The 20,489-nt window shown below is 50.0% G+C and overlaps 1 protein-coding gene across 1 annotated transcript in view; it reads right to left on the reverse strand.

Annotated features, from left to right (window-relative positions):
- Positions 1 to 20,489, reverse strand: part of LOC144723531 (ATP-dependent RNA helicase TDRD9-like) — a 70,253-nt gene that overhangs the window by 49,315 nt on the left and 449 nt on the right. Inside the window, exons 2-9 of the mRNA XM_078602355.1 lie at positions 13,558 to 13,769; positions 12,455 to 12,621; positions 10,820 to 11,041; positions 9,946 to 10,068; positions 9,388 to 9,468; positions 5,750 to 5,911; positions 3,067 to 3,167; positions 2,281 to 2,330 (exon numbers count right to left, since the gene is read on the reverse strand). Of these exons, the coding sequence (XP_078458481.1) occupies positions 2,281 to 2,330; positions 3,067 to 3,167; positions 5,750 to 5,911; positions 9,388 to 9,468; positions 9,946 to 10,068; positions 10,820 to 11,041; positions 12,455 to 12,621; positions 13,558 to 13,769 (1,118 nt within the window). The remainder of the gene's footprint in view (positions 1 to 2,280; positions 2,331 to 3,066; positions 3,168 to 5,749; positions 5,912 to 9,387; positions 9,469 to 9,945; positions 10,069 to 10,819; positions 11,042 to 12,454; positions 12,622 to 13,557; positions 13,770 to 20,489) is intronic.

The following is a 20,489-nucleotide window of genomic DNA, read 5'->3' on the forward strand; positions in this document are numbered from 1 at the left end:
AGTATCTTCTAGAACATTATAGAACTTTCCAGTAATATAAAGTTGTATAAATACAGGGGCCTTAAGCCCACAAGTTCAGTTTAGTTCCAGCTGCCTAAGTGGATACATATTTAAAATTTTCTGAGATGGCATCAAGAGGCTGCAAGCATCCGGCAGACGCATTTTGCTATTCCTACGGCCAATTTATCAAGAGTGAAAAAGTACTCTGTGGAAGCATCTGCTAAGATGCATGAGGCCTACAAGGCATGTTTTAGCATGCCTGTCGGGATCAAGACAAACCCTGGGCACCTCATTTCACCTGCGTGCAATGCAAAAAACCTCTGGAAGGAAAGAAGTATGACGAGTACGGCTGGAAGGTCATCGGGGACTTCAAAATGGTGGCATTCCTGATGGGTCTCCAAGGCGGTTTTACCAAATTTCCCTGCTATCTTTGCCTTTGGGACAGCAGGGACACCAAGGCGCACTACCACAGGCGGGACTGGCCACAGCAGACCGAGTTCTCTGTGGCGAGGAACAACGTCAAGTGGGAGCCACTGGTGGACCCCCGGGAGGTGCTGATGCCACCACTGCACATTGAATTGGGCCTTATGAAACAATTTGTTAGAACTGTAGAAAAGGAGTCAGCAGCCTTCAAGTACCTTCAAGACTTCCCTGAGCTGTCTGAGGCAAAGGTCAAAACCGGTGTCTTCATAGGACCACAGATAAAGAAGATCCTGGAGTGCAATGAATTCCCCAAGAAGCTCACTAGTAAGGAGAAAGCGGCTTGGAACAGCTTTGTCGAGGTGGTTCGTGGCTTCCTGGGCAATCACAAGGTCGAAAACTGTGTGGAGCTGGTTGAGACTCTGGTGAAGAACTACGGCACAATGGGCTGTAGGATGTCCCTCAAAGTCCATATCCTTGATGCCCATCTTGATAAATTCAAGGAGGAGCAAGGCGAGCGCTTCCACCAGGATATGCTGGACTTTGAATGCCGCTACCAAGGACAGTATAACGAGAACATGATGGGAGACTACATTTGGGGGCTGATTCGTGAAAGTGATTTACAATATAATCGTAAATCTCGAAAAACTACCCACTTCTTAATCTTTTGTAGTAGTTTTTGTATTACTTTAGTATAAATACATGTTCATTTTGATTTATGTTGTTTTTTTCTGGCTTTATGTGAATGACAAGACACAAATTCGCCCGTTTTATCATTTAAAATAGGTAACTTTCAAAATATCACTGTCCTGGTCACAAAAGCCAAGCTTGTGCGGAATAATAGCCATTTTCCATACTTTTTTGGCATAAGCAATTACAAAATAACACTTACTAGCCAGGAACAAAAAGATTGTGTTACATAGTGATCGATTCCTTTTTGTCGTCTAGTTTTACAATCTCGTTTGTAAGGTGTTGCTAGCTCCGTATCACCGAAACCAAGGCCGAGATGTAGCCGAATTCCTGGGAATCTCTGAAACCTCAACGTGACGAGAGTCACGCCGATGCACCGGCCGAAGCACGACGTTTCGAGGGACGACACACTTACTCGATAACATCTTCACGCAACCAAATGTCTGCCGTTTAGTTTTATCGAGCCAACTCGCACTGCTGCCCTCTAGGTATCATTATTTAATAATGGACATTTGGGAACACCCTGGCTATTTCACATCAGCTTTCTCGGCTATGCCGAATTGTACGGTCGTAAAAGATCGATCTGTTCTCCCGGAATTGCAATGTTACGACTGCGTCAACAAACGGCACGCATTCCTAAAGCACTACCGGGAGACTCCCGCTCCCTGCCCTTTGACCCAAAGGCCGATGGGTGCTGAGCAAAAAGACACGTGGAATATTTTATTTTCATCCACACTAACCACCTGGGGGGGGGTCCCGGTTCTCTGCTCCAAATACTACTCCGTATACGATACTACGACCGCCACAGCTTCTTCGGGTCTACCCTCCATGAACTTATTACCGCTACAACTGATGAATTACACAGGCTTGAAAATAATTTGCACAACGATTTCGAATTTTTGTTGTTGTTGTTTAGCCTGAAATGTATTGAATTTCACAGGGGCCGACACAGGGCTCCCACCCCCTCCCTCCTCCTCCTCTTGAGAACGTCCAGTCCCGACACACGGGCGGGCGCGTCGTCATCGCGAACCGCTAAGCAGACTCGAACACCGACGGAGTAGAGGAACGCTCGAGGGACCCCCCCCCCACCCCAGAGCCGCCAGAGGTTCCCGCCACGAGTCGTGTGCGTGTGTGTTTGGTGCGAGATAAGACGAGCGGCAAAGCGCGTACCTGGCAGGAACACGAGCACGCTGCCAAGCTCCTGAACGCCAGTCTGCAGGCTGCAACACAACGATAACGACTCGCAACAAGCGGACGCGGCAGTCTCCCTCAAACGCCGTGCGCGTGCAAGCATACGCGTGCACTTACAAGTAGAAATACAATTCAAGCAATTTGTCGCAAAATGTTTTTAAGGTCACGAAAAGAGACTTCTATTGTCGAAAGAGCATTTTAAAAACATTTTCAGGGAAACCCGTGACTTTTGCAGGAATTAATGTTTAATCGCGGGCAATGACTTGGCTTGCGTTATCGAGGACAATTTGTGAACGGTATGGTAGGATGCTTATCAACCGCCAAGAGAATTGGGAGAAGAGACACCGGGCCCTCTACCAAGGACAGAGAACGGTAACGACACCAGACACCACAGCAGTGTACGATAGCTGGCGCCAAACTGTGCCACACACCATCCCGCATGGCTTGGTGGGAGTCTCGGTACCGATAAAGTTATTGTTTTATTCCGATTCCGTTCTGATGGCGTACATATATACGTCACTGGAACACATGTGTACGGCATCAGAACGGCGAAAAACTATGACGTACACATACGTCATCGGAACGGGAAAGGGTTAACAATGCACCTGTCATGCGATATGTGGGGAAAGATGGTGGGGGAGCAGGGAGGAAAAGAGCGGAGAAGGGGGGGGGGGTGGGGAGGTAAGGATGGGAGGATGTATTACGAAGCCAGGAGTGTAACCCCCAACGTTCAAAACACCGATCCATCTCCGTCGCACCACGTACTGTTTGTATGCCTCCATGTCATAAAAGCTCCTGATGAGCTTCTCTGTGATGGCGTAGCTCTCACGAGCGATGCTAGGGATGCACAGGTCGAAGATGACCGCCTGCAACACGAACCCGCGATACGAACACGCGAGGTTAACGCACGCGGCAGCGAACACCTGGCGCGAACGCACGACAGGCGACGGCGAGCACGCGACACGAGCAACGCACGGGCACGCGACACGAACACGATTCAGTTGCTGGAGAATCTCCCGGCACGTCGGACAAGCAGGTGCAACGGGTAAACGCAGCGGAGGGCTGCACGGGCATTTAAAATCAAACGCACTGGCGCAGCATGCGGACCAAAATTTGAAGCGCATCAGAGCTAGCGTGTGAGAGCGTGGCGCCTTGTAAACCACCTGGGGTGGTCCCCCCCCCCGCCCCCGTTTATCGGGTCGACCTTTGCGGCGGTTGTTACTGTGCAAGGACGTGGCGGGACCAGTAAGCGGCTTGTAAGGCCGACGGCTCGCACGCAAAGGTCGGAGCGTTTAGCCCGGGCATCTCGGAGAGGTCTCGGGGACTGACGGCACAGCAACAACTCCCGATTGGACTGCTGCCACCGAAAAACACAAAGTCAAGGTCGACCCCCGTGCGCAAGCTGTCACTCACTCTGCCTGCAGAGAGTTTTAACCCTGGCCGAGCCATGCTGTAGCTTTTGCTGGGACAGCTGTGCACTCGAATGCAGTGGGCGTGCGGGGAGCGGTAGCGTGGTGGTTCGCGCACTGGCGCACCCAATTTCGATTTACGCTCACGGTTAGTATGTATGTGTGTTGAACTTCTTTCGTGCCGTACGTAGCCAACCATGCTAATCGGAGGTGCGGGAGGGTAAGGGCAACAAACTTAACAAAAAATAGCAGTTCGAAAGAAATTCGTTTTCAATGCAGATGTAAAAGTGCTTAATTCCAGTGGCTTCATAATATCAGAAGGAAGAATATTTGAACGGTTCTGGGCCACCAATAGGTCGAGCCGACTTTAATACGGGTAGCTGGTGCGGCGGGTCAACATCAGCACTGGGGAGACAAAGGCGGCCGGGTGTGATGTTAGCTACACCACCCTTTGTGTGTTATGCTGGTCATAAAAGACATCCACAAAAAGCACTTGAACGCAACAGTCTGTTAAGGCTATATGGGGGACATTTGTCATTGTAGTAAGAAAGTAACTACAGTATGCGTCGATTTACTAATTAAAACAGATTCATATCATATATTATTCAATAACAAAGATCCCATGTATAGCCTTAACAGACTGTTGGGGCAAGTGCTTTTCGCGAGCACCTATGAAGGCCGGCACGGCACACAAAGGGTTGGGTGGCCAGCACCACGCCCGGCCACCTTTGTCTCCCTAGTGGCAATGATTTTACACACAGGTACTTATCTGAACAAGCCCAGGACCTGATCAGATAATTAATCGTCACTGGTGTTGGGCATGAGCAGCACACTAAACCGCTACACTACCGCTCCCCACACAGTATTCATAAACACACACATTTATACAGGTGGTGAAATGCATTTTCATATCGGGACATTTCACGTTATGCTGTGGCACCTTCGATTAGCATGGTTGGCTACGTATGCTGCGAAAGAAGTTCGACAAACACACATACAAGAGTGCTTGCCATGGGGAAATGATTTTAATGCAGCATATGCACTTGTGAAAAGTCAATATTTTCCCATTATTTTCCCCAACCTGCAATCAAATCATTTGTTTTTGCTAAAATAGGCACCTCCTGCCGACCATACTTGCCCATTACAATCCTCTCCTGTAGCACACATAATGCAGCTTGGGGTGCTTTAAATGCAGCTTTTTCGTAAGCTCTAATTAATGCTTGTTAAAGCATTTAGCGAAGGCTTTTAAAATCCTCGTCTCAATTTGAAGCGCAATTTTAAACGGTGCAATTTTCCTGTCCATAACATTGATTTAATTTATACTTTCATTTCAATGTTGTGTGACATTCCACGATGCACAAAGCAACGTACTTGCTGTTGTTCAAGTCACCGAGTAATCGGTAACTTGAATGAATTGCATATGCCAGGTTTCTTCGTAATAGTTTCAAAATATCGAATAATTATACTCAATAACCAGTGACTTTGCTAATCATTAACAGACTAATTTAACACGAAGGCTTTCGCGGCCGACATTATTCGTGATACAATTAAAAAGGAATTTCTTCTAAATTGAAAACTCATTTCACAAGAACAAAACATGAATAAAACATGTAAATGTGTTACTACCTTAGCACCACCGGTGTGTTTTAGAGCAAATTCTCAACATTTACAATGAGAAAGTTTCGCTGGAGATTACTACCAACTTTATCATGATTAATAGAGGCTGGGGAGACGCAGCCCATGCCACCCCCTCTCACCTGGGCAGCCCAGCCTAGGAAGTCGGACACCTTGCCCAACAATCCGCAACACAACCCAGAAACACACTGGGGGAGGAGTGTACCAGTTACGCAATGAGGAAAACCACCACCAACAAAATCTTCCACTCTCTAGCGGTGTAACATTGGCTCGCTTGTGCCGTGTGGAGAAGAGGGAAGGAGGCGAAATAGGCCAGGAAGGAAGGCGGCCAATGGAGCCAGCGATGGAGCCAACTATGGAAGGACATGCAGGGGTGAGTGTCCGGGAACGGTTGGTGCCCTGACCTCGCCGAGAGAGATGGGCATGTCCTCCAGGTAGTGGACCTGCACCTCGTGGACTTTGTCTCGCACAAAGATCATGGGCGCCGGCTGTATCCGATCCATCAGCGGCATGGAGAAGTACGACGCAAACTCCTGGCAGTCGATGGTGGCTGACATGAGGATCACCTGCGGTTGGTGAGAAGGGCAGTGGAGGGTTGGGGCGGCCGGCGGGACAGGGACGAGTCATGAAGTCGTAACTTCAAATTGATTCTTACGCTTTACACGAGACGTCGAATCACGCGCGGGTAGAAAAAAACAACAAATATTCATGATTTACTGCGCAATCATCTTCTTCAGCGGCGCTCTAGCGCCAGGCCAGCAGGAAGAGAGCCAAGTGCCCTTGAGACACGTGGAGTCCCCCTAGCACTGCACCCCAACCCTAGTCAGGTGCCTGACACTGCACAGGGGGCAACGCACCCCTAGTCAGGTGCCTGGCACTGCACAGGAGGCACTGCACAGGAGGCACCGCACCCTTAGGCAGGTGCCTGGCACTGCACAGGAGGCACCGCACCCTTAGTCAGGTGCCTGGCACTGCACAGGAGGCACCCCACCCTAGTCAGGTGCCTGGCACTGCACAGGAGGCACCCCACCCCTAGTCAGGTGCCTGGCACTGCACAGGAGGCACGCCACCCCTAGTCAGGTGCCTGGCACTGCACAGGAGGCACGCCACCCCTAGTCAGGTGCCTGGCACTGCACAGGAGGCACGCCACCCCTAGTCAGGTGCCTGGCACTGCACAGGGGGCACCGCACCCCTAGTCAGGTGCCTGGCACTGCACAGGAGGCACGCCACCCCTAGTCAGCTACTCGGTGAGACGGCCACACACGAGGGAACAGCCATGAAGGAGGCTGTAGCTCTGGTGTGGGCCAGTTTCCAGGGCAATGCGTGCCTTAGCACAGCATGTTTGTTTGTGTGTTTTACAACAAGCATGCGTGTGGTTTTTAATGCAGACCTGATGATGCCTCGTGATAGGTGTCTATTTGGTGTTTGGACATCTGAACACCTCCTGTATTTTTGCCGGGAAGGGTTAAAGCCGATCCATCATCTTGATACCGGCAAAAAGGGCCCCCCCCCCTCATTTATAAAAAACTATCTTTACTAGCCAGCTTCGCCCAAGACCTGGATTCTTGTCTTGGATTAATACACGGCCTACGCGAAGGGTGGAGGGGGCGGTGCGTGACATCAGCAGGCACACTGCGTGACGCTGCCGCATGCGGGTGACATCACAGATGTGACGTCACCGCTCGCTTTCCGTGCTAAATAAATCCATTATTGCGCCCCACCCCCCCCCTCCCCAAAAAAAAATACAAAAGTGTATTTTCATAATTTTTGCATGGTGTACAGTCTGGAAAGTACCCACATGGCAAATTTCCAGTTTGTTGCATGTCGGGAAGTATGCTAAACATTTGGAACAGACACACATATTCACAACTTTGCCTTTAATATATATGGAGATGATAGATGATGTTCCCTACTCACACCTGCACCGACCAGTATGGAGTAGTATGGGCAACCTCCCATTGTGCATAGCTCTGTGCGCGATGAAACTGGCAACCAGAGATGTATTCTTGCCAATAGATAGATCCGTACTTATTAGCACGGTTGGCTATGCCCGGTGCGAGATAAGTTAAATATCCATACATACATTGCCCATGCCTAAATTCAGTTGTGAGTGATATCTGAACTGGTCTTCGTACCCCCCCCCCCCGCTCATCACCACCCTTTCACCAACACGCAGTGACCAGTGTGGTGAAGTATGGTCAAACAACCCTCACGACCGGCATGGCGTCGGCCGGAGGCCATCGACCATTGGCGGTTTGGGAATGGCTGGATTTCATTTTTATTCCAATAACAATCAGAATTTTAACGATGTATTTATTTATTCGTAAACTCCTCTCGGAATCTCGAGACATTTCTCCGCAGAGTCCTGAAAATGGAGCGATCGGCCAAAGTCAATGCCAAGAAAGATTTGAAACATGGAAGGACGCAGAGGTGCCCGGAGAAAACCCGCCATGTACACAAGGGGACGATATTCTCAACGACCCACGCAGCAGGGCGAGGAACACAGCTGGCTTTACCGTCATCTCCTATGTGTGTGTACACGTATGACGAACTTCTTTCACACTGTACGGAGCCAACCGTGCTAATCGGAGGTGCGGGGAAAGGACAACCAACTAAAGACAAAGAGCAGTTAAAAAAAAAATGAGTTTTCCATCTGGATTTAAAATGCATCGCCCCAGTGGTTGCCTAGTATCCTTCCAGACAGCGGCAGATGCACATCTGAAAGTGCTGGATGCAGTGACCAGCGTCTTTGTTCGTTTGTTTAGGCACAAGCCGCTGCTGCTGCTGCGAGCATGACCGGAGTTGACGTGATGGTTTACGCTCTTTGACGAGATCGGCGAGGTACTGTGGTTCATTTGCGGCAGCCCGGTGGGCATGGAGCTTGACAAATTTACATGACCCACAAACCCTGGTGTCCACAACTCTCTGCGTTATTACAGGCATGAACGTACCGGCAAACACAATCGGTAATATTTCACTCTAACTCCCTTTGGACTGTAACACCGGTTGGCTTGGAATACAAACAAAAAGTAAAAAAAAAATGATGATGAACACTGAGGTGTGAACGTCGCATGTTGCTTCATCGGTGTTCAAGTGTTAAATAGGGCTGCTAACCCTGGGCCGTGATAAAATAATGGGGAAAAAAGATCAGGGGCTTTGTTTAATCGCTGATAAGCACAAACATTTAATTCATCAGCCCAGTAGTTTTCCAATAATGCTCAGCAACAATTTTTTTGTCGTGCCAAAATTGGACTGGTTTTTAACTAAAGAGTCCAAATCAACAAAACGGATGAGGAAACATTTATCTGGAACTCCCAATGGACTGACTAAGTATCACTACCACCTGTGTGTGAATTAAACTCCAACATCGTCATCAGCCACGGTCAATCCACTGCTGGATGAAAACCTCCCCAGGACCTCGACACGTACTGATGTTATCGTTTAATCCCCTCCTTTAGGCGGACGTGCTCTCTCAAGACGCGGGTTCCACCGCTTGGCTGCCACGCCCCTCGCTATGTTTCACAGTCAAGACATCATCCCTTATCGCGACGGACCTTGCACTAGTCAGCTTACTTTTTTTTTGGGAAATACATCGAACAAAACAATTAGCCGCTTAGCAGTGATTATATTTTTTTCACCGACGGTACTCTCAAGCAGCGGCCAAGTATTTGGTGCGCTAACGCACACAGCTATCGGCCCCCGTTCCTTGCAGAGTGCGCCTGTGATGTAAATGTGGAACGGCAACTCATTACCTGTTGCATAACAACTAATTCTGTGTCTTTTGGAGCGCTGGGGGAAATTGAATAAGCAGTTCTCAATTCGCCACTGCACATGGACATTATATTATTTTTTAATGAGTATGATTTAGCTGGCGACACCCAAAAGAACAAAAACCAGTCGAGAGTTTGAACATTTAAATTAAGGCTGCTGCCTAATGTCAGTTTGGCGATGCTGTGATTCCTAAACGGTTCAAATTTAAGGACAGGATCTATTGTGCATCCTCGCACTCCGGCAGTGAAAAAATGAGCCACCTTGTACACACCTTCACGGTTCTCGAATTTGTTCGTAGAAGTTTTCTCACAAGCAGGAGGAGGAAATCCGTTTCCTGGTCCCTTTCATGAACCTGTTCGTGTCGAAACAGAAAGATAAGAGAAACGTTCGGCTGCGTTGTTTTGCCATTCAAAGAGAACAATAAAACATACCCAAAGTAGAAAATCGGGTCAACACTCTCAATTCTCCGTAAATATACAAATGGCGAAGCGGCGTTTCAGAAATCTCATGCTGGAAGGAAGCTCCCTGCATGTGAAGAAAAAAGTCGGGCATCGTGCCGAATGACACGCGGTACACAACCGGAAAACACGACAAAGAGAGACATTTTAAAGTATTTTTTAAACCAAAAGAAAATCGGCTCTTTCTGAGACCAAAGTGACCGACGTGTGTGCGAGTCTTAATGTGTCGCAGCCGGCTCGCGGGTACCTGGAAGTACCTACTCAGCCATCAATAACGGGTTCCCCAAGCCTGATTTTAACTAAACATAAACAAAACAAGGCAACTTCAACAAAGGGCTGCCGTGCCCTCGGAGACCCACCAACGCACGCACCTCGTCGATGAAGACGTGCGTGAACTCCATCATGGACTTCTCGGCGATGAACTTGCGCAGCAGGATTCCCGTCGTCATGTAGACGAGTCGAGTGTCGTCGTTGGCCATTTTGTCAAGGCCCACCTGAGACAGTGAGAAGACCGAAGGGGGGTGAGAGAGCCCCGACTTGCAACACCGGAGGGGTTTTACAATGGCACGGCATGGCACGCACGTTTGGCCAATAGGGACAATGCTGCCCGCCAGCTGTGAATGCCGTCGCAGGCCTGATTCAATGTTTACGGTGTCATGAAGGTAGCGGCCTCGAGTGGCTGAAGGAGTCAAGTGAAGGCATTACGTAAAACAAAATATACACGTACGAAATTAATATAACCTCACGCGCACGATGTGATGCATGCATTGCGATGGAATCTATTCGAATTGGTGAATCGATGCACACCCACAGGTCTAACGGGTGGCTTCGTGCTGGAATTTAGTCATTTACGTCAATTGAACGTCACTTGAACTTATGTCAAGTGAAACAGATTCAAGCCTCAACTCCCACTGCCCCATTTCCACCCTATAGCCTTCACAGATTGAGACGCAAGTGGTGCTAGCGAGCACCTATGAAGCCTGGCACGACACACGAGGGAGGTGTGGGTGGTCAGCACCACACCTTAGTCTCCCTGGTGGCGATGTTTATACACACCACAACAGGTACTCCCTTCATGTTGAGTCGACCGAGGGGATGCCCGGTGTTTGCAGTGAGCGGGAATCGAACTCTGGTCGCGGATTTCGTAAGCGTGGCGTGCTTCCCCGCTGCGCTCCCGCTCACCCCCACATGCACACACACGCGCGCGCGGGATCTACGTGCGCACTCGCACACACAGCCACGTACCTGGTAACCGACGATGCCGCCGAGCTCCCAGTTCCGGCTGCGGCTGACCCACGCGGCGACGCTGCGGGCCGCCAGCTTGCGCGGCTGCGTCACCACGATGTTGCAGTGTGCGCCGAGCTGCGCGTGCTGGTCCAGCACGTACTGCGGAATCTGCGTCGTCTTGCCACTGCCCGTCGAGCCCTGCACCACCAGCACCTGGTTGCTCTCGATCATCTGCAGGAGCTGCCGTCGGCAAGGAAGAGGAACCGTCGGGAATATAATAATAATGATAAACAGCCCTCTGACTAACCACTTGTTCGATAAATGATAATTTCATTTTTTACAGCGCCATTCAAGCGAATAGCATCCCATAATGCTGTACATTGATTATAATGTACAGCGAAACGGTGGCGAGATGTTAGCTTCCCTGCCTGGTATGCAGGCGCTGGCGGAGCCAGTGGGGGGGGGTGGGGTGGCACGTGCCCCCCCCAATGATCCGATCGAAATCCCTAAGTTCGATCGGATCATTGGGGTTTATTAGTAATAAATCGGCATTTTGCGACCCCCACTGCCACTGTGTAGCATATTATTACATGCCAGGGACTCTATGAGATGATAGGACAATTGAGTCCATAATTGGCAACAAGTAACGGCAAAGCAGTTTTAAGTGACTCAGAATTGTGCGCAGTTGCGTATACAGTCCACGACTTCCCCGAAGGCATTCACCTTCAGCGAGTGCGATGCCGATCACACACGGTTCGAATTCGACCCACGATTGATGGCTGCGCCATCGCCGCACACGAGTCGAATAAAAAGCAAAGTCCTTACTTACTAACAACTCCTATCATTTTTCATTGCTGGAGGCAACCAATGATGTTTGTCGTGGCAGAAAATCAAACTCGGGTTGCCGAATTCACTGCACCACCATTCAAGTAATTTAATAATGCCATAGGTTTTCCACAATTGGACAAATGGACAAGATGAAAATATGGTGTGCTCAAACGGTCACCACAATATTGCAGCGCAACCAACTCACACTCAAAGCAATGGCAGCGATCGTGTTGGTGCGGCGTGTGTATGTCTCAAATGCTGGACATATACTGGACTGCAAGGGTACCAGATGAAATGTTCCAGAATCAAGTTGTGGGAAGCTACCAAGTGTGCTTCTTTCACATCTGCGGATTTTTTTCTCGAGGTACCCAAGACTCCTCCCACACCAAGTTAAACACTCATGAGTGGAACTGACCACATATCCCAGGACATGACCCTTCAATGGATAACCAAAGAGGTATTAGATCACCGTATTGCCAAGATTACGATACGCTCCAAAAAAGTAAGATACACACCAAACGTGTGCTCAGTGTGAAAAACGTTAAACAAATCTGGTGGCAATCACGCACGCCCACCGGATGACAAGATGCACCAACAAGATGCTGCTTTACAGTCCCGAGAGTAGGAGGGGGTGGGCAGTGTGTCATAATATGGCGAATACCGTATCATACATTTCTCAATGTACGTGCATATGTTGAACTTATTTCGCACCGTACTTATGGGGGGGGGGGGAACAAACAAACTGAACACACAAATCAGTTCTAAAGTAAATGAGTTTTCAATCGAGTAAAACATCGTCATGGCGGAGGACTGCCTTCTGCGCACCTTCTCGCGGTGCTTGGCGATGGGCAGCTCCACGTCGTACGTGTGCTGGAAGTTGTAGAAGCGGTAGACGTCGCAACCCACCACGCGGCCCGCCTGAGACTCCGTGAAAGCAGAGCTCGCTTCCAAGCTCTCCAGCTCGAGATCGTAAATGCTGTCCAATGTCGCGACTGCACGCACGTGGGCAGAAGAACAACCGTCATTATTTACATCGCGCTTCCCATGCCCGGGGCGCTTTGTGGTTCCCTATGGCAGAGTTAATAATAGCTGCCTCTGGGGTGGCAGAGAAATAAGCCTGATTTTCAAGTGCCTCATACATTTAATATGACGGGATTTATTTGGTGCAATCGTTGTTGACCGGGTTGAAACCATTAACTCACTACGCTTGAGAACCGTGGTTTTTAAGCACAGGTGGAGGAACTGAACCCAAAATCTTAGCGGGGTCAGCTCAGCACTCATGACCCTCTGGAGCAATCTCTCTAGCACAAACTTAACGAATGCTTCTTTTTTCTTTTACTAATAAAGGTCATTTCCCCCGGCAGTTTTATCTCCACTCGTTTTATCGCCATCACATCACGAGACGAAGCATCCGCTCGGAACTCTCGCCGAGAGCAGCGGCGACCCGTGCTGTCAGGAGAATGGCCCGCGCAAGTGGATGTAACAGAGCACTACTTCTCAGATTTCCTACCTCTCATACTCTTAGTTCTTTCAGTAAAGTCACGTAGGTAAAAAATTAAATTTAAATTACTAAAAATAAAATAAAAATCACGACGTTTCGGAGGCAACGCAAGTCTCCGTCATCAGGGTGGGACCGTCGCAGCCAGATTTGCTGCATCAAGTGAGGCAGGGATTCAAGATGCAAGCTCTTAAATACAAGTTAAGGGGGAGGAGAGGGGTGGGAGCTTATCAGAATGTGGTAGCCAATGAATGGAACGTATCGGGAGGGGGGGCGCGGGGCTAAAAGAGGGCACGAGGTGCTCGTAGGCGTCGACGACGTGGACGTGTTTGTGCGCAAGTCACTGTTGATGCACATGATAACGTATTGGAAGGGGGGGGGGGCTACCCCTCCTCTAAGTTGACCTCCAGTTCAGGGGCTGACTACTCACCCGACTCGGCCAGCTCGGTGACGGACTCAGAGCCGCACTCGCTCTGCTCGTACACCTCCTGTTCGCTCTGCTGCTGCTGCTTGATGTACTCGTGTGCCTGGTGCTGGTAGAAATCCTGCACGTAGTCTTCATTGCAGCCCTGCTCCCCCAACAGAGTAAACTCCTGCTGCTGCTGCCGCCGCCGCCCAGCCAATTGCCGAGGCTCCTCAGTTCTGCACACGGACATTAAGGAGGCAGGAGTTTTATGCGCGAAATCCCAGAGCTCTTGGAACGTCGGGTGATCTCTCACCAGTGCGTGAACCAAAGGCCGTCAAAAAGGCGGACCAGTACGAGGACACTGCAAACACCACAGCATAAACAGCACACATGTTAGCGCATTCATTCACACGTAACCTTAAGAATTGCTACAAGTTCCACATAAATTTCGATTTAAAGCTTTCGTGACTGCAGGGATTCATCTTCTTGGTTCTTTCGGTAAAGTCACGTAGAAGGGAAGTAATAAAATAATAAAAATAAAACATAATAAATAATTCTCACGACGTTTCGGCCACAACGCAAGCAGCCGTCCTGAGGAGCCGTCCTGAGGATGGCTGCTTGCGTTGTGGCCGAAACGTTGTGAGAATTATTACGTCGTGAGAATTATTTTATGTTTTATTTTTATTATTTTATTACTTCCCTTCTACGTGACTTTACCGAAAGAACCAAGAAGAAGTTCCACATACCTAGGGTGGTTAAACACGTGCCGCTTGTTCAAGTGCTCCTCTTCATTATACACAGGAATGAATTCCTTGCGTGGGTAACATTTTATTATAGTCTTGCCGATGATGGCAATATGTGAAATTAGTATTTTGTACAGATACAGCGTGCTATTTGATAACCTATATTTAACTATTATTTCTTTTTAAAAAATTGGATATTTTAGCGATTTGCTATTTTTTTCTTTCGCTTATTTGTTATTATTATTGATTGATTTTTACTGTGACTTGTGCGTATGTCGGAGAAGCGGCGGTGTAGTTTTGTTGTTGATGAAACCTGACTCAAGAGCTTCTTGGCTCACAGGGTAAATCAAAATAAACTTCTACTACGTTCAGGAATGAAACGCCAATGTCTGAGAGTCTGCAAGCCGCGAGAAGGCTTCGGGCGAGTTTTTCGTGTTGCTATTCCTCCTTTGAAGAAGCGGAGACCACAGCGGTTTACAATGTGGTCTCTATTTTGTGTTACATGGGCACAAATCGCACCGTGGCTTCTCTTTAACTTGCCATTCACGAGTTTTCATGTTACCCTAAACACAACTGATACTGCCATCGAGGTGAATTGGACGTCGTTAATTCCAATGCAATTACTATCAGAACAGCTATAAACGGATCGCATTCATTGCACACTGTGTGTAGGGATTTACGCGGAAGAAACTCGTGTACTCCTGGCAAAGGAAGACACGAGAATGGAATGCGTTGCAATGTGGGTATGGCATTGGAGAAACTGAGTTGAATGGATGTACGCGGTCAAGAGAGATGAAGCTCTTCGGGAGCAGGTTCAGGTGATTTGACAAATCCAGAAAATGATCAAATATGTAACGGTCCACAGTATTCATTCACTCTCCCTACAGAGAACTACTCAGACGGCGCGAGGATGAACCACAGACAAGCAGGGCTGGCAGCAGCCACGCGATAGTCGGTGCCAACAATTTCCCAAGCTCTGCGGTCCCCTATATAGTAAGCTCTTATCGGCCAATAGATATTTACATGTGGGAGGAAACCGGAGCACCTGGAGAAATGCAACGCATACGATGGGGAGAGACACTCTATCCCCATACAAACGGAACAAGTGGAGTTCCACAATTTGTTTGATTGTGCAGTCCATGGGGTTTCCAAACATGTGTGCAATCCACCAACCCTTGCGCCCCCACGTTGCTGTTATTACACGCGAGCTTAGCCACAAACGCTCGGCTGATGTGGATTTGGCACATGCTCAGGGGTGGTGAAAGCATGATAAAAGGAATTTCTGGATGTTGAGATAGCATACCTGGTAATCCCATTTCAGTGCCCTACCTTATTACATACCAATTCACACCTTATTGGTCACCCTGTGCCCTTATAAATCGAAGCGTTCATCCTACAAAGTCCCATCACAAGGGAGAAACACAAATGGACATTATCTGTGTAGCCCGTATTGAAACGTCTGTACGCCGTTTGGACCTGAAAACCCAATTTCCACGTACAAGAATACGGGTTAAACCCTACGGGTTGACAGGTATGAGAGAGTCAGATACAAACAACACAAATATACCTGACAACTTAAAGCAAAGAGGCAGGGAGGAGCGAGTTTGCGTCAAAGACCTGCCGTTTGGCAAATGACTGAAGGGAATAAGCTAAGTGAGAATCAGCTCGAGTGTTGTGCGTGAGTCTAAAAGATCAAGTTATGTGCGAGAGGTCCCCATTGAGTGTGGGAGGATCCCTAATCCTGGCCACCTTGCGAGTAGAGGATGACCCACAGAGGTGTGGATGTGCCTCCTTTATAGTTCAGGTGTTGGTATTGAGGTCCTGATTCCCCAAGTCCTTCATAATATTCATAATACACGTTTTTGGGTTGGATCGCGTTATGTATGTGTCGTAACCCTCCACCACCCGACACGGCCAATCAGCAAAAAAAGTGTCACGTTGACAAAAAATAACTAGTTCACTACTTTAGCCCACCGGTGTGTTGAAGAGTGAACCACGACATCATTCAGTGATATACGGGAATTACGATTTACGAGTAAAATTATGTCAAAATTACTCAAGATTCTGAATGGTCTGGTACGGGAGAAGGTCCATGGGAGGGCGACCCCAACCCGAATGACACCACTGGCTGCACGGTTTCCACGTTGAGAGGTTGTTTAGCGTCGTTACTTTTAGGGGGTCCCATATTGAAGTGATATTTCTCAGTGTATGATTGCACATGTGCCCGTGTGTTAATGTACAGATATTAAAAAGACTAGATTCGTACAGATATTGCTGTTTCTAACAGGCGCCCGTGTGAGAATGTAGCGGCCCTGTACGTATGTTGAGAGGTCCCCAGTGTTAGTGTGCGTGTCACCCAGTGTTAGTGTGCGTGTCACCCAGTGTTAGTGTGCGTGTCGTCCAGTGTTAGTGTGCGTGTCACCCAGTGTTAGTGTGCGTGTCACCCAGTGTTAGTGTGCGTGTCGTCCAGTGTTAGTGTGCGTGTCACCCAGTGTTAGTGTGCGTGTCACCCAGTGTTAGTGTGCGTGTCGTCCAGTGTTAGTGTGCGTGTCACCCAGTGTTAGTGTGCGTGTCACCCAGTGTTAGTGTGCGTGTCGCCCAGTGTTAGTGTGCGTGTCACCCAGTGTTAGTGTGCGTGTCGTCCAGTGTTAGTGTGCGTGTCACCCAGTGTTAGTGTGCGTGTCGTCCAGTGTTAGTGTGCGTGTCGTCCAGTGTTAGTGTGCGTGTCACCCAGTGTTAGTGTGCGTGTCGTCCAGTGTTAGTGTGCGTGTCACCCAGTGTTAGTGTGCGTGTCGTCCAGTGTTAGTGTGCGCGTCACCCAGTGTTAGTGTGCGTGTCGTCCAGTGTTAGTGTGCGCGTCACCCAGTGTTAGTGTGCGTGTCGTCCAGTGTTAGTGTGCGTGTCACCCAGTGTTAGTGTGCGTGTCACCCAGTGTTAGTGTGCGTGTCGTCCAGTGTTAGTGTGCGCGTCACCCAGTGTTAGTGTGCGTGTCGTCCAGTGTTAGTGTGCGTGTCACCCAGTGTTAGTGTGCGCGTCACCCAGTGTTAGTGTGCGTGTCACCCAGTGTTAGTGTGCGCGTCACCCAGTGTTAGTGTGCGTGTCGTCCAGTGTTAGTGTGCGTGTCACCCAGTGTTAGTGTGCGTGTCGTCCAGTGTTAGTGTGCGTGTCGTCCAGTGTTAGTGTGCGTGTCACCCAGTGTTAGTGTGCGCGTCACCCAGTGTTAGTGTGCGTGTCACCCAGTGTTAGTGTGCGTGTCACCCAGTGTTAGTGTGCGTGTCGTCCAGTGTTAGTGTGCGCGTCACCCAGTGTTAGTGTGCGTGTCGTCCAGTGTTAGTGTGCGTGTCACCCAGTGTTAGTGTGCGCGTCACCCAGTGTTAGTGTGCGTGTCACCCAGTGTTAGTGTGCGCGTCACCCAGTGTTAGTGTGCGTGTCGTCCAGTGTTAGTGTGCGTGTCACCCAGTGTTAGTGTGCGTGTCGTCCAGTGTTAGTGTGCGTGTCGTCCAGTGTTAGTGTGCGTGTCACCCAGTGTTAGTGTGCGTGTCACCCAGTGTTAGTGTGCGTGTCGTCCAGTGTTAGTGTGCGTGTCACCCAGTGTTAGTGTGCGCGTCACCCAGTGTTAGTGTGCGTGTCGTCCAGTGTTAGTGTGCGTGTCGTCCAGTGTTAGTGTGCGTGTCGTCCAGTGTTAGTGTGCGTGTCACCCAGTGTTAGTGTGCGTGTCGCCCAGTGTTAGTGTGCGTGTCACCCAGTGTTAGTGTGCGTGTCGTCCAGTGTTAGTGTGCGTGTCGTCCAGTGTTAGTGTGCGTGTCACCCAGTGTTAGTGTGCGTGTCACCCAGTGTTAGTGTGCGTGTCGTCCAGTGTTAGTGTGCGTGTCGTCCAGTGTTAGTGTGCGTGTCACCCAGTGTTAGTGTGCGTGTCGTCCAGTGTTAGTGTGCGTGTCGCCCAGTGTTAGTGTGCGTGTCACCCAGTGTTAGTGTGCGTGTCGTCCAGTGTTAGTGTGCGTGTCGTCCAGTGTTAGTGTGCGTGTCACCCAGTGTTAGTGTGCGTGTCGTCCAGTGTTAGTGTGCGTGTCACCCAGTGTTAGTGTGCGTGTCACCCAGTGTTAGTGTGCGTGTCGTCCAGTGTTAGTGTGCGTGTCACCCAGTGTTAGTGTGCGTGTCGTCCAGTGTTAGTGTGCGTGTCACCCAGTGTTAGTGTGCGTGTCACCCAGTGTTAGTGTGCGTGTCGTCCAGTGTTAGTGTGCGTGTCGCCCAGTGTTAGTGTGCGTGTCACCCAGTGTTAGTGTGCGTGTCACCCAGTGTTAGTGTGCGTGTCGTCCAGTGTTAGTGTGCGTGTCGTCCAGTGTTAGTGTGCGTGTCGTCCAGTGTTAGTGTGCGTGTCGTCCAGTGTTAGTGTGCGTGTCACCCAGTGTTAGTGTGCGTGTCGTCCAGTGTTAGTGTGCGTGTCACCCAGTGCTAGTGTGCGTGTCACCCAGTGTTAGTGTGCGTGTCACCCAGTGTTAGTGTGCGTGTCGTCCAGTGTTAGTGTGCGTGTCGCCCAGTGTTAGTGTGCGTGTCGTCCAGTGTTAGTGTGCGTGTCACCCAGTGCTAGTGTGCGTGTCACCCAGTGTTAGTGTGCGTGTCACCCAGTGTTAGTGTGCGTGTCGTCCAGTGTTAGTGTGCGTGTCGCCCAGTGTTAGTGTGCGTGTCGTCCAGTGTTAGTGTGCGTGTCGTCCAGTGTTAGTGTGCGTGTCACCCAGTGTTAGTGTGCGTGTCACCCAGTGTTAGTGTGCGTGTCACCCAGTGTTAGTGTGCGTGTCGTCCAGTGTTAGTGTGCGTGTCACCCAGTGCTAGTGTGCGTGTCACCCAGTGTTAGTGTGCGTGTCACCCAGTGTTAGTGTGCGTGTCGTCCAGTGTTAGTGTGCGTGTCGTCCAGTGTTAGTGTGCGTGTCACCCAGTGCTAGTGTGCGTGTCACCCAGTGTTAGTGTGCGTGTCACCCAGTGTTAGTGTGCGTGTCGCCCAGTGTTAGTGTGCGTGTCGCCCAGTGTTAGTGTGCGTGTCACCCAGTGTTAGTGTGCGTGTCGTCCAGTGTTAGTGTGCGTGTCACCCAGTGTTAGTGTGCGTGTCGTCCAGTGTTAGTGTGCGTGTCACCCAGTGTTAGTGTGCGTGTCACCCAGTGTTAGTGTGCGTGTCGTCCAGTGTTAGTGTGCGCGTCACCCAGTGTTAGTGTGCGTGTCACCCAGTGTTAGTGTGCGTGTCGTCCAGTGTTAGTGTGCGTGTCGTCCAGTGTTAGTGTGCGTGTCACCCAGTGTTAGTGTGCGTGTCGTCCAGTGTTAGTGTGCGTGTCGTCCAGTGTTAGTGTGCGTGTCACCCAGTGTTAGTGTGCGTGTCGTCCAGTGTTAGTGTGCGTGTCACCCAGTGTTAGTGTGCGTGTCGTCCAGTGTTAGTGTGCGTGTCACCCAGTGTTAGTGTGCGTGTCGTCCAGTGTTAGTGTGCGTGTCACCCAGTGTTAGTGTGCGTGTCGTCCAGTGTTAGTGTGCGTGTCACCCAGTGTTAGTGTGCGTGTCACCCAGTGTTAGTGTGCGTGTCGTCCAGTGTTAGTGTGCGTGTCGTCCAGTGTTAGTGTGCGTGTCACCCAGTGTTAGTGTGCGTGTCACCCAGTGTTAGTGTGCGTGTCACCCAGTGTTAGTGTGCGTGTCACCCAGTGTTAGTGTGCGTGTCGTCCAGTGTTAGTGTGCGTGTCGTCCAGTGTTAGTGTGCGTGTCACCCAGTGTTAGTGTGCGTGTCACCCAGTGTTAGTGTGCGTGTCACCCAGTGTTAGTGTGCGTGTCACCCAGTGTTAGTGTGCGTGTCGCCCAGTGTTAGTGTGCGTGTCGCCCAGTGTTAGTGTGCGTGTCGTCCAGTGTTAGTGTGCGTGTCGCCCAGTGTTAGTGTGCGTGTCACCCAGTGTTAGTGTGCGTGTCGCCCAGTGTTAGTGTGCGTGTCGTCCAGTGTTAGTGTGCGTGTCACCCAGTGTTAGTGTGCGTGTCACCCAGTGTTAGTGTGCGTGTCGCCCAGTGTTAGTGTGCGTGTCGCCCAGTGTTAGTGTGCGTGTCGTCCAGTGTTAGTGTGCGTGTCGCCCAGTGTTAGTGTGCGTGTCGTCCAGTGTTAGTGTGCGTGTCGCCCAGTGTTAGTGTGCGTGTCGCCCAGTGTTAGTGTGCGTGTCGCCCAGTGTTAGTGTGCGTGTCGCCCAGTGT

Source organism: Lampetra planeri, chromosome 18 (genome assembly GCF_965212315.1).
Source record: "Lampetra planeri chromosome 18, kcLamPlan1.2.h2, whole genome shotgun sequence".
In the NCBI taxonomy this organism is placed as follows: Eukaryota; Metazoa; Chordata; class Hyperoartia; order Petromyzontiformes; family Petromyzontidae; genus Lampetra; species Lampetra planeri.